The sequence below is a fragment of the Tachysurus vachellii genome, chromosome 23 (assembly GCF_030014155.1).
Source record: "Tachysurus vachellii isolate PV-2020 chromosome 23, HZAU_Pvac_v1, whole genome shotgun sequence".
NCBI lineage: Eukaryota > Metazoa > Chordata > Actinopteri > Siluriformes > Bagridae > Tachysurus > Tachysurus vachellii.
Genome location: NC_083482.1, coordinates 11,086,697 through 11,100,404, shown reverse-complemented (window position 1 = coordinate 11,100,404; position 13,708 = coordinate 11,086,697). Strand labels below are relative to the sequence as shown.

Below are 13,708 nucleotides of genomic sequence, written 5' to 3'. Positions count from 1 at the left end.
AGAGGGAAGACAAAAACAGATTAGCATTTCAGCAAGGACGAGCGGAGCGTCACCATTTCTCCTTTACCTCGTTTAAAAAAGAGGTACGTCGGGAATAGACAAAGTCGCCGTGATTTAAAAAAAAATAAATAAATAAATAAATAAAAAATAAAAAAAACATGCTAATGGTGACACGATGTCACTAAACATTGTGTGTGTGTGTGTGTGTGTGTTTAATTGGGAATTCTAGAACAAAAGGTGTGTTATTACACCTTGGATCAAAAGAGCTAGTCGGACTCGGCATGCAAATGTGTTTCGCTGCTTCACAGCTTTAGCTTTATTGTTAATAGTAACGATGTATAAAAAGTAATATGATGGCCTGTGATACACGTTGGGGGTGAAATAAGGAAGTGTAGCGATTACAGATAAGGAAGTGAAGCGTGCATTTACCTCTTGTGACAGAAAAGGCATGATTTGAGCAAGAATTGCATTGAGGCGCTTTGCAATCTCGGTCTGAAAGATAAAAGGAAAGGAACGTTAGTAAACAACGTGTTAAACAGGTTTTTTTTTTGACAAGTAAGAACTTAATCTATTTTGCATCGTCAGCCATGAAAACATTCTCTGGTGCAAGATTACATCAAACCAATCCAACACATGCATCAGGGCTAATGGGAGTCTCCAAAAAGGAGTCGTGTGGCTGAGCCTCGAGCCCTTCTGCCCATCTGCCCAGAGAAAGAGGGGGAAACACTCTCTCTGTATCTCTCTCTTTATCTCTCTCTCTCTCACACACACACTACATTGTTTTCATCACAGATATCATTCCTGTGATAATTCCTGCAAAACTTAACTACATAAGATTATCCGGAACACCTCCAACCATCCTGTTACACACAGACACACGCACAAACAGTGAGTGAGAGAGAGAGAGCGAGAGCGAGCGAGAGAGAGAGAGCGAGAGCACAGGGAAACGCACAGGAGCATCTGGCGTCAGCTCCACAGCTCTCCCTCATTACCTAGACAGATTATTTCATTAAGATGCTGAAATATGCTAATGCTGATTTGGGGCTGTGAGATAAATGATGGTAATGCTGAACAATTATCATTTCCCAATTCCCCCATATTCCACATGCACACTCTGGAATGAGACACGTGGACACGAGGACAGAGAAGAAAGGAGAAGGGCAAAGGGAGAGAAAGCTAGAGGGAGGGATAGAAAAGGTGGTGGTTAGGGGGCAAGAGGGTGGGGATGAGAGAGAGAGAGAGAGAGAGAGAGAGAGAGAGAGAGAGAGAGAGAGAGAGAGAGAGAGAGAGAGGAGTGTGTCAGAGGGCGGATGAAAAGCGACACGGTGAACAAATTGATTATAGGACAGAGCAGATGGCCCAGCAGGTGAGGCAGGAGAGAAAACCCTTTTCTTTCTCTCCCCATCACATTCCGCTCATTTTTTGGCCTGTTTGCCCTGTGGGATTGTGGGAGGATACTGACCCTGTCCTGCTGCTTGAGGAGTCTCTATAGAGTCAGGAAGATGGGAGTGGGGTGTGTGTCAGCCTGAGAGGTGCCCACTCAATCACACGCAAAGTCTATCATGCACAGCCTGTCACACACACACACACACAAAACCACACACACACACAAAGTCTATCATGCACAGCCTGTCACACACACACACAAAACCACACACACACAAAGTCTATCATGCACAGCCTGTCTCTCACACACACACACACACACAAAGTCTATCATGCACAGCCTGTCACACACAGAGAGAAACCACACACAGACACACAAAGTCTATCATGCACAGCCTGTCACACACACAAACACACACAAAGTCTATCATGCACAGCCTGTCACACTCACAGACACACAGACACACACAAAGTCTATCATGCACAGCCTGTCACACACACAAACACACACACACACAAAGTCTATCATGCACAGCCTGTCACACTCACAGACACACACAGACACACACAAAGTCTATCATGCACAGCATGTCACACACAGAGACACACACAGACACAACCCCACACACAAAGTCTATCATGCATAGCCTGTCACACACAGACAGACACACAAACACACACAGACACACACACAGACCCCTTTTGAGCCTCAGTGCCTCCATTCCTGAGCTGCTCTCCCATGTTGCCCCAGCAACTGAGCTGGCCCTATCCAGCTCTAAGATCATTATGGAAATTGGAGCTCTGTTTGACCAGAGCAGGCAGCGAAATCATATTATGCACACAGTGGCGGGTCATTAAACCGGATTTTCAGCCTGTCCGTCAGATCAACTCAGCCAATTAATGCGGATAAACGGGTCGAGGGGAGGGAGGGAGGGGAGCGACAGCTCTTCACTAAGGGGGTGTATGTACCAATAGGACAAGCTGGTAACACTAACAAGAGCTGAATTCTCCCCCCTATGATCTAGAACACTGGATGACTTTCACACGCACACACTTTGTATTGTGCAATGACTAACGCACGGATACACACGCAAACCCCGATCGAGAGCACAAGCAGAAATGCATTCACTCTAGGATTTGCTCCTCTTACAGATTCACCACAAGATCACTTTTAATGGCACGCTTCCAGGAACAATAGGCTGTGCTTTTTTTGTTGTTGTTTTTTCTCTCCCCCCCCGAGTGAATAGTGCACAGATCTGTACATTTGTGTGATCACCATGGCAACAAATTTCAATTCAATTTCGCGGTACTGAGAAGAAAAAAAAAAAAAAAAAAACACTAGAGACATTTATACACGCGATCCACTTATAACGGAGGCCTAATTACTTACGTAAAAGTGTTTTTTTTTCTTTTGTTTTTGTACGAAGATTGTTTAAAAGATATTTGTAAATAAAGCTGAAAACTCAGACATGGAACAATTTTTTTAGAAAGGAAGGCGTTGTGGTTCTAGCTGAAGTATGATGCAACATGAATAGCACGTTTTTTTTTTCCCTCTCTCTTTACCTCACTGCAACGGGTTTATTTTAAGCGAGGTGTAAACGCTTGCTTTGTGCCCCACAGTCACGTTTAGACGAGTTTAGCTTAAACGTGTCTCCCCGTCATCACAGACGTGCTCTGGAGTCCGTATCTCGGCCGCTTGCTCGCCGACGACAGACAGGTTGCGATTGGGTTGAAAAAGTTGGACAACTAATTCAAATGAAATTAAACTACTTTCCATAAAATTTGCATCACATGAAGGCCACTGAGGAAAATGTGAAAGATCAGTCCCAGAAGCTGAAGGCATCGTGCCAAACGTTGTGGCACGACTATAATAAGCTCGTGAAAGCCGAGACGGTCGGGTCAATTCCCTCCGCTGTTTATTAGTACCACAGCACACAGAGAGATGTCGACCATCTTGTGAGGAAGCCGTAATAACCGGTCCCTCCTCACGCCTTTCGTTATGCGGTACATGAACAGGCTGGGGAAGAAAGGGCTTATGGGTAAGGTGGCGAGTTCCTCATTCAGTGGCCGTTTCCGTCGAGGCGTGTTGAAAGCTTTTAGTGCCGCTCCGTCACGCGGTGCGATAAAAAATAGGGCTGTGAAAACAGAGCCCTTGAGCGCTGAGGAGGCTTTTTGCTCGGCTTCACAATTCCAGGTGCTCAGAGCTGTCTAGCACCCCATGAAGAGCACTCTCACGCACTCACTCGCTCGCCCGCCTCTCTCTCTCACACACACACACACACACACACACACAGGGAGCCATTTGCTTGTTGCTACTGGCGTTAGCTGAGTGGATGGAGACACTGATGAGGATTAAATATGGGCCACAACAACAAGGGACTTCTCGAATCAGTGAACACACACACACACACACACACACACACACACACACACACACACACACACACACACACACACACACACACACACACACACACACACAGAGAGAGAGAGCTTAAAAAAAAGCATCATTAACTGATTTCTCATAAGTGTATTTAACACCTGTAAACAACAGCACAACTGTTACCACACACACACACACACACACACACACACAACCCCACCCCTGCATCTCTAATCCCCTCTGGCCCGAGTCAGAGAGACTGTATTGAGCAGAAATGTGTGTGAGTGGGGAGGAGATCGCTGCTCTTCTTGGGCCATTGTTAATGTGCAGCAAATCCTGCTCTAACAGTTTATTGACGTCTGTGTTTCCCTGAGCACTCATCTCCTGGGAGCGAGGCCAAGGGTCACAACCCCATTGGCCCAACTCAGGGAGGACAGAAACCAGCCAGATGCTGCTGAAAGCTCACACACACACACACACACACACACACACACACACACACACACACACACACACACACAATCTCAGCAGCATAAAGAAACACATTATATTAAAGCTGAAAGGCCACACTTATTTTAAACTCATTAGATTTGCAACCCAGAGACGCACACGTACACACACGTACACACACACGAATTAAAACACTCCAGCAAATTGCTGATTCCTTCCCCACTCGGTAGATAAAACTGATTTGAAATGCACGAACCTGTTAATGACCCAAATTTTTACACAACACGTGTAAACACGGTACTCCGATGCATTCGCTTATTAAACATGTAACGTTAGCTCTGCTTTACACTCGAGGCGTGACGACGTACGCAATTGCGGCTGCAACGTGAGCCGCATTGTTTAATACTCGCTGCGTACCATTCCGGAGAGCCGGTCAGGGTTGAAGCGTCGCTGTCTGGAAGGTTTCCATGTCAACCAGGAAAAATTTCAGTTTTTTTTAAAATGCATTACGTGTCTATTAGACCATGTTTATCGTGTGGTATGTGCACTCAAAAGATTAGTTACCTGAGATTCAGTTTTGTTTCAGATTTCTGGTTAATTAACTTTAAAGAATGAGGAAGTAATGAATTGGGCCAATGGGATCAGAAATGGTATGTTTGGGAGAAAAAAAAACAAAAACTTCAGCTCTGAATAGCAGTAGTGTAAATTTCAGTTATTCTGATTGGCTAAAAAAAAGTTTTCAAAACTTTGCGACAGCTTTTTTTTTTTTCCCAAAACGTTTTGAATACAAGGCTACGTTTTTAAGAGCGTTTACGCTAAGGTGAACGTTTAAGAGCTGATCGAAGAGAAAAAGGTCTTGCATTCTGAATCTCCTTCATCGTGCTGTGGTTGTTTCTGAACACCAGTTGAGTGTGTTGATGAAGCTCCGCTAGTCAGACGGTACGTTTACACAACATCTGTGTACATCTCTGCGCCACACTGTTTCCAAATCAGCGCAAAAAAGTAAGTGCACTTTCAATTAGGTAATAAACCAAGCAACAGGGTGAATGCGGTCCCCTTGTTCTCCCTCTGGAGTGCTCAGTTCAGGGTGTAAACCCATTTCCACTAATGCAACACTCTGTGTCGCCCGCAATAACCAGCCACTTCCTCTGGTCCGCAAGCTGACAGGCTGAGGAGCATCTGCTTGATCTCTAATAGCTCATAGTTGGTCTGATCGTTGCACAAAATCCTGTGGTGCAACCAATGCATGCATATGTACGCAACATGAGCACGCATGCACAAACAAAGGCCTGGAGGAAGACTGGCACATTGAGAGAGTTTGATTTGGCTCTAGGACAAGTCGCCCATCATCACCTAGGCAAACAGTTCCTGGAAACTTCGATAAATTATTCATTTGAACAAGCTCTCACTCTCGCTATCTCTCTCGCTCTCTCTCTCTCGCTCTCTCTCTCTCAAAACCCCTTTTTGTTTTTCGTCAGAGAGTCACTTAATGAAGCAGATCTTCTTTCTTGAGCTCCTTTACAATAAGCAAAAGCTTCTGCTTAAACTAGAAAACGGATTTTAAACAGATACTGCGTCGGTACGCGACATCTCCGGACCGATCGCCTTCGTTACGCACGTTATTAAAGGGTGATGTGGTACCTAGACACTTTTAGCTCCACGACCTGCGTGCTAGGATAATCAGTTAGCTGCTGATAAAAAAACGACTGCTTGTTACTGCCGCTATATTCCGAAAGGTCTGTTTCTGTTAAATGTGCTGTTGAACTGGCTATATGCTAACGAGAGCTAGCCATTTAAAATGGCAGGGAAACAAAAGGGGTCGTGTATATTCATACATCCTGGCATTTTAATAAGGAGAAAGGTGCGGAGGCTGTTAGTGAGTGCCGTTTTAGTAGCTTCTGGAACGTTTAAAAACAAACAATTTATCATTTTGGAGTGCGATCCATGATTTAAATGACTAGTTAGGGGTATTTTCAGGGTAGTTAGTAAGAACAAAAAGAAGAAAACAGGCGAAGAGAGCGAGGAGGCTTTGTGGTGAGAAGCGGCAGGGTGCCGCTGTAACGAGGTAGCCCAATGAGGCACGATAATTAAAGTTTCTTACTGACACTCAGACCGACACAATCCTTCTTAATGATGCCTCGGTACTCACTCGGCCATGTTACCTAGCCCCAGGCTGTAACGAATAACCAGCCCCGACTGCGTGCTCAGTCTCAAACTTAACTGACAAGCCTATCAATTTTCTGCTTGAATTTTATTTTCGCCACACCGGAGCACGTACCGTGTTGGGTCTACTCGCTCTGGACTTTATTGATAAAGCAGGAGGACACAAACAGGCCAGTCGATTAACCTGTTTACTTTCAGGCCCCTCGTGCTAGACAGAGGAGCTTAAAGGACACGGTTAATGCCGTCTCCGGGACACACGGTGTGACTGATGACTAGTCAGACTAACTGTTCGAAATCTTTACGCGAGAACATTAACCTTGTGCATGCATGGAGCGAGAGTGATCGAGTCCTTACTAACAACAAAGCCTCTACGTCTCATTATTCAGCGGCCTGAGGGAGAGAAAGAGAAGTGTCCCACAGGACTTCCCCATATATTTATTCCAGGTGAACTGTCCTGATATCCGACACCCAGACGCTCAGTCTGAATAATCCCTATAGTCTGCTCGAGCCCAGTCGGAGTAGTTTCTGTAGCTCTTTCTCCGCTTTGTGCCAGAACGAGGATCATTTGTATGATATAAAAGCATCTATAACACACGATGATTTTCTCGGTGTGTCAGGCTAAATACGACAACCTGTGAAGCTCAATAAATAAAGCAAAAGAGGCTTTTGGCCTGTGCTTTTTTTTTAAATCATAAAGCTGAAGAATAACGTCTGCTGGCCACGTGAATTTGGCAAGGCGGGAAACACCGATCATTAATACGGAGATATTTAAATGGATTTCTGACTGACAAAAAAAATGTAGCCGTAACCGTAGCCGTCATGGCGAGTTACTAACTCACAAAACTAAGCACTGTTTCCCCTCTGATGTCACTGAACTAAACACCATAGCAGTTTACTTTTATACTTCAAGCCCCTCAGTTAGCATCATAGCTTTTTTACTTCTTACTTCAAGCCCCCAGGTTAGCATCATAGCCTTTTTACTTTAAGTCCCTGAGTTAGCATCATAGCCTTTTTACTTTAAGTCCCTGAGTTAGCATCATAGCCTTTTTACTTTAAGTCCCTGAGTTAGCATCATAGCCTTTTTACTTTAAGTCCCTGAGTTAGCATCATAGCCTTTTTACTTTAAGTCCCTGAGTTAGCATCATAGCCTTTTTACTTTAAGTCCCTGAGTTAGCATCATAGCCTTTTTACTTTAAGTCCCTGAGTTAGCATCATAGCCTTTGTCTTTTCTTGCCTCAAGCCGCTAAGTTAGCACTGTAGGCTGTTTCTTTTTACTTCAAGTCCCTCAGTTAGCAAAATAGGCTTTTTCTTTTACCTCAGCTTGCTTAGCGACACAGCCGTCCCTAATTAAACATTTATAACACAAACAACAACAACAAAAAAAAAAAGAAGAAGAAAACCGAAAATAGGGAAACAGATTTCATGGTAGTTTAGCCTTAGAGTGCAAAACAGTAAAAGTAAAATTAATAAATAAACAAACACTTCAGCGACTACGACAGAGGTCCGTTTCATTTTTAAACAAAAACGTTTTAAAACACTGTTAAAATTGGCACTCGACCAGAACCTGTGGAAATCTCTCCAAAGCAACACCTCCTTTAAACACAAAGCGTTTAGCTATTACTGGTAATTCTTCGCATGCACCACATAATTAAAACATCCCTAAACCTCAACCCTCGCTCGGTACACACACAGTGAGACACCCGACTGCAGACACACAAAAAAAAACAAAAAAAAACATATGCACTAAACATGCTCGATGAATGAATTCATAAAAGAGGGCGTTTGAAATGGGCCACGTACCTGTTTGTGCATTTCAATGTTGAGTCCGTAGCTCATCTCATAGTACTGTAAGAAAGAAATGAAGAAGAGTAAGCAAACAAGTAGGTACTACACACACCCTTTATCTACATCTAATAATTGAGGCAGGAATGTGAGGAGGATTTGAGACACAAAAGACGTAAATACTTTCGGCAGTGAAATGTGCGACACCCAAGGTTGTTCCTGTATTGCACTAACGTACTGATGGCCTTAAGAAAGAATGGGGAAATGTGTGCTTCTTTTCATTCTTTCCCCCTTTTCTTTTATTGCTAGCAAATGAATCATTGTGGCGTGTACACACACATTAGTTGGAATCATCCAAGGGATGATCACGACATACGAGTTATTGCCCGTTCTTGTATTTATAGCGATAATAAGGGCCGTGAAGGTAAAAGGGAAGCCGTGCCGTCTTTCAGGCGACGATACGGCGCGTCGCGAATATATCTGTCGTTTGCTACGAGTCGATCGGGAAGTACGATAATATGTGACTTGTAATTGTTCATGAAAGCCATGTAGAACATCCTGAACACTCCTGCTGTTTGCATTTCCAATGGTGTCATTTGTTTACCTTTAAAATGCTCACACAGAGAAGAGTACGATTCATTTCTGGATGTTTGACGTTTGACGAATTTGACGTTTAATTCCGTTACGGTCTAACGAACGTGAGAGAGGTACAACGTACTGAAACGAGTTTATCGTGTTGTGTATCGCGTCAGGAAACACGTGGTGATGTTTACTGTTCAGAAAACAGACGCTGGATTTTGTTATGAGTCAGAGTTCACACAGCTAATGGTTTCAGCGACGAGTCGCACGTTGTCCAAACCTCCTCTCAAGGTGACCGCGCTGCAATCCGATCTCTCACCTTGCGTCAGCCTTTCGAGCTCGTCTGTTCTCGAGAGCAGCTACTTTGACTGACAGGCGAACGTTTATCAGCCTGCCGGCATCTGAACCCGAACCCGAACACGAACGTTCTAGAAATCTCCGACTGGATCGACCTCCTTCTTCGCCTCTGATGCGTATTTTCGGAATAGAGAAACTACTTTTTCAATTCTGCTTCCATCACATTTTCATTTAGTCATTTGGCAGATGTTCTTAAGCAAAGCGACATACAAATAAGGCCAGGACAGGAGTTGTGTATAAACCCGAGCAAAACTAAAGAAGTGCTAGGACTTGACCTGTGGATCAGTTACTAGCAAACAACCCTGACCTGTAAAAAGTGTGTTATTAACTGTAATATGTGCTTTAAAAAAGGAACAGAAAAGTAACTGCATTTTAATTGTGACGTTTAATCGACATTTGCCTCCCTTTATTAATCGCTGTTAAATTCTAATTACCGCAGCGGCACCCTATCCCTAACCCTACATGCTAGATCCGTACATGAGTGTACGTTAGAGCCGTCAGAAAGAAAGTCGACACACATTAACCCCACTTTCGCACTGATGTTTAGGACTAGCTTCTTTACACGAGCGATTATTACAGTCAGTGACGTGTCGAACGCGCCGAGCCTCTGGGTTAGTCGTATCTAATCTGTAGGAGAGAAGGATGACCGTCAACCCGACCGCCGGCATCAGCTGATTCTTTGAAAGTCAGGAAAAAGCCCCCCCTACCGTCTGCTTCGCCGTGTTTACCTTAGCGCTGCCCTTTATCGCGTTCACCCCGCATTCCGACGAAAATAAAATAATATTTAACAAAAGTACCGGTATGTGAAGTCAAGCCCTGCGTGGCCAAATAAGATAAGAGAGGCTGGTTAACACGGTCCAACACGGTGCCTGCTCTTACATCACTCACTGCAGGAACTGCTTTTCCTCTTGTCGCTGCCGAGTTTCCAGAAACACGAGAACCCAAACAAGGGTGAACGTTGAGTCATTAACGAATCGATCGGGATGAAACGGCGCTACGGGGCGGGTTTAGGCTCTCGGCACTTTATTGCCGGTGTTATGACTGAAATAAAAAAAAAAAAAAAACTCGGTAATTTCTGTCTGTTTAAGGATCTGTAATTAGAGAAGCATCTCGAAATAAAAAGAAAAGTGTGTTTCCTTGTTGCTGGGGTGGTACCTTGGGAAAGTGCAAGAAGTGGAGCTTTTAATTAGGTTTTCGACACTAAAAGGATGGAACAGATCTGTTGATTATACCGCGTGAACAACGAGAAAAAGTAACGGCTAGTTTGTGGCGTTCTTCTGCGCGAGCGCGTCGGTTCCTTTTGCTTAATACGGTTTAAATACCGCTTTTGTGTCTTAAACGCTCGAGATGCCACCCACGTTTCACCCGAGCCACGCGTACACAAAACTAACTTCTACTGTAAACAACTGAAATTAAAACTTTGCTAGACGACACGCTCGCTCTGTACGGCACGCCGAGAATAAAGGAAAATTACAGACGGGCAGAAACAAAGTCACAATCTGACCTGTGTGTGTAATTCAGAAAAATGGCGAATTACATGAATTATACCCCATCGCAAACCCAACACACACACACGTCTCTAATCACAGCGATCACCTCGACTCTGAGGTAAACAGAGCTGGTAAAGCATGTGGATCTAAAGCGTGGCCCTGCTGTTGTGGAGAACACGCCAGAAGAAGAAGAAGAAGAAGAAGAAGAAGAAGAAGAAGCAGCTCTCACCATGACATAGTGACGTTGCATCTCCGTCTTCTCGTTGGCCAGTTTATCGTACTCCACCTTCAGGCTGAAGGGAAACAAAAAAGAACACGAGCTTGATGCAGGAGACGTGTAAAGCGTATCGTTCATCTCCGACGGTCGTTAAGCCGTCCGTTTATTAGCGCAATAAACATGCGGTGATTCATGAGAGCGGTGTTTACCTGTGATACTGGGCTTGCAGGAACTGGAACTCGTCTTTGATCCGGTCGCACGATTCCGCCACGGTGAATTTGAACCCGGGTTGTCCGGGCTGATGAGGTGCCTGCAAACACCGAGATCGTTTTCACTCACACAATCTGTCACAAAGTCAAGCGACACTTCCAGGCTGCACCCTGTCACTGTTACCAAAACAATCACGCCGATCTTTTGCCATTAGGCTCCTGTGCGGCGGCGGCGGCGGCGGCTGTGTTACAGACACGCGCAGAGTGATGTGACTCATGGAAATAACCGCCGCTGGTGTCAATAACACATTTCATGCTTCCTGATTCTCTGGAAATTATATTTCGTCTGTGGGCTGAGCCGCGGTCTGTCGAAGCCGCCCGAGCGTTCGCCGGGAGCTCGGCCCGACGGCCGTTTGTGGCGCTGGTGGGAATAGCTGCCATCACTCAACAGCGTTCTCTGTCACGCAGACGGGTCACTGCGTCTAAACGGCCTCGGAGAAAAACTGTAACCTGATTTCCCCTCCTCCTCCTCCTCCCTTCTCTCTCTCTCCTTCACACCCTCCCTTCTTCCCTGCCTCGTCTCTCTTGTATCAAACCCTCACCAACAACAGACCCACAGCAACCTCTTATTGTGTGATCTCAAACTGCACCAGGGTCCAGGAGCTGTGTGTGTGTGTGTGTGTGTGTGTGTGTGTGTGTGTGTGTGTGTGTGTGTGTTTTTAGCACATAATCAGGCAATTGGGGTTCAGTCAGGCGCAAACAAGAAGGGCCCCTTTGTTTATTCTGGCTGTGAAGAAGAGATAATAAAGAGGCACTTTGTGCTCAGAGGAACCTTACACAACAAAGTGCACATCACTGAATGGTGAAAAAAAGGTGATCAGAAGGAAAAGGAGTCGTTATTAGAGCAGAACTTACCGGATGCCGGCCCTGTGGATACATCTTGTGTGTATCCCTGTGAGATCTGGAGGAATACGGAGCTTTGTGAAGCTCTGACAAGCCGGACAAGATCCTCCTGGTATCAGAGACGTTCTTTCTCCCAGCAGTCCTGCTGTCTGGTCCACTTAAAGATCACAATCAGGACAACACAGTGAGACTCAGCAGTGTTACGGTACACTTTAATAATCAGCCTGATCTGCTGATGGTCTGAAAGAGCTCAGCTTCTGCTGGATGGTCTGAAAGAGCTCAGCTTCTGCTGGATGGTCTGAAAGATCTCAGCTTCTGCTGGATGGTCTGAAAGATCTCAGCTTCTGCTGGATGGTCTGAAAGATCTCAGCTTCTGCTGGATGGTCTGAAAGATCTCAGCTTCTGCTGGATGGTCTGAAAGATCTCAGCTTCTGCTGGATGGTCTGAAAGATCTCAGCTTCTGCTGGATGGTCTGAAAGATCTCAGCTTCTGCTGGATGGTCTGAAAGATCTCAGCTTCTGCTGGATGGTCTGAAAGATCTCAGCTTCTGCTGGATGGTCTGAAAGATCTCAGCTTCTGCTGGATGGTCTGAAAGATCTCAGCTTCTGCTGGATGGTCTGAAAGATCTCAGCTTCTGCAGGATGGTCTGAAAGATCTCAGCTTCTGCCGGATGGTCTGAAAGATCTCAGCTTCTGCCGGATGGTCTGAAAGATCTCAGCTTCTGCCGGATGGTCTGAAAGATCTCAGATTCTGGTTCTCGGTGTGTTTTAGATTCTCTCAGACCTCTTATTATATCCGTTATACCGTTTGTCTCCACTACAGTCCCAGCTCCGAGTCACACACACGCGCGCGCGCGCGCGCACACACACACACACGCACACACACACACACACACACACACACATACACACACACTCCGTGACCTGCTTCTGTCTTTTCTGTGTTTGAGGAAATTTCTCTCAGGCTGAAGAAACCGTTCCAGCCGCGCGCGCGCAGCTCCAACCGTCATATACGTTCAAACTGTCGAATTTGTCCTCGCGCACTGACAAACAGAAAAAAAATTCAAATCCGGTCCCAACCGTCGCTCAAGAAATAAAAACCGCCGATCTTCAAATCCTACATTCGGAAACGTTTTTAACGGATAAACCGAATAATTAAAAGGAAGAAAGTTTAGACCGGAACGTGCCGCTGTCCTGCACTAGCTCCACTCCGCTCCACTCGCCGTACCACACACAGACTGCCCACTGACACGACGATTCAACTGCCGCGAGAAAGACGCGACACGGCCAATCAGATCTCAGCAAGGAGTTTATCTACACGCACCAATCAGAGAGCGGAGTCCCCACGTGGCCCACGTCGCCGCCTTGTGCACTGATTGGACTGTAAACATCTGACCTCATGTTCGCCATCTTGGATCTAAACGTGTTTTTTTTTTTTTCCTCCCTCCCCCTTCCCCCTCCTCCTTAACCCCTCCCCCATACAAACAGCTTACATGAGAGTCGATTGTTCGAAATCTGAACCGCAAGAAGCTGAAATCTCGGAAACGCGCGTGTTGTGCGTGAAGAAATTCGCTCTGGTGGAGAAATTAACAGCCAAAATGACAGACTGAAGCAACACCGGCGATCAGTCAAATCCTGTGTAAAGCAGGGCGTTTAAAAAGCAGTCGGGCGAAAGGTGAATCGAATGGGAGTCGATTCAGATGACTCAAATATAGCGTGTATATACAGTACAGAGAGAAACAGTATATACACACACACACGCATGTTGACTTGGTGTAATAAACGTGATA

General features: G+C 45.4%; 1 protein-coding gene across 9 annotated transcripts in view; it reads right to left on the bottom strand.

Annotated features, from left to right (window-relative positions):
• tle3b (TLE family member 3, transcriptional corepressor b) overlaps window positions 1-13,297 on the bottom strand; it is a 30,383-nt gene extending 17,086 nt beyond the window's left edge. For 4 of the 9 annotated variants that reach the window (XM_060859761.1, XM_060859762.1, XM_060859763.1 and 1 more), the window contains exons 1-5: window positions 11,932-13,297; window positions 11,017-11,117; window positions 10,820-10,883; window positions 8,183-8,227; window positions 430-492 (exon numbers count right to left, since the gene is read on the bottom strand). In XM_060859761.1, coding sequence (XP_060715744.1) covers window positions 430-492; window positions 8,183-8,227; window positions 10,820-10,883; window positions 11,017-11,117; window positions 11,932-11,955 — 297 coding nt within the window. In that variant the 5' untranslated portion in view covers window positions 11,956-13,297. The remainder of the gene's footprint in view (window positions 1-429; window positions 493-8,182; window positions 8,228-10,819; window positions 10,884-11,016; window positions 11,118-11,931) is intronic. The other 5 variants (XM_060859768.1, XM_060859769.1, XM_060859770.1 and 2 more) reach the window with 2 other exon arrangements.
• Between the last annotated feature and the right edge of the window lie 411 nt (window positions 13,298-13,708).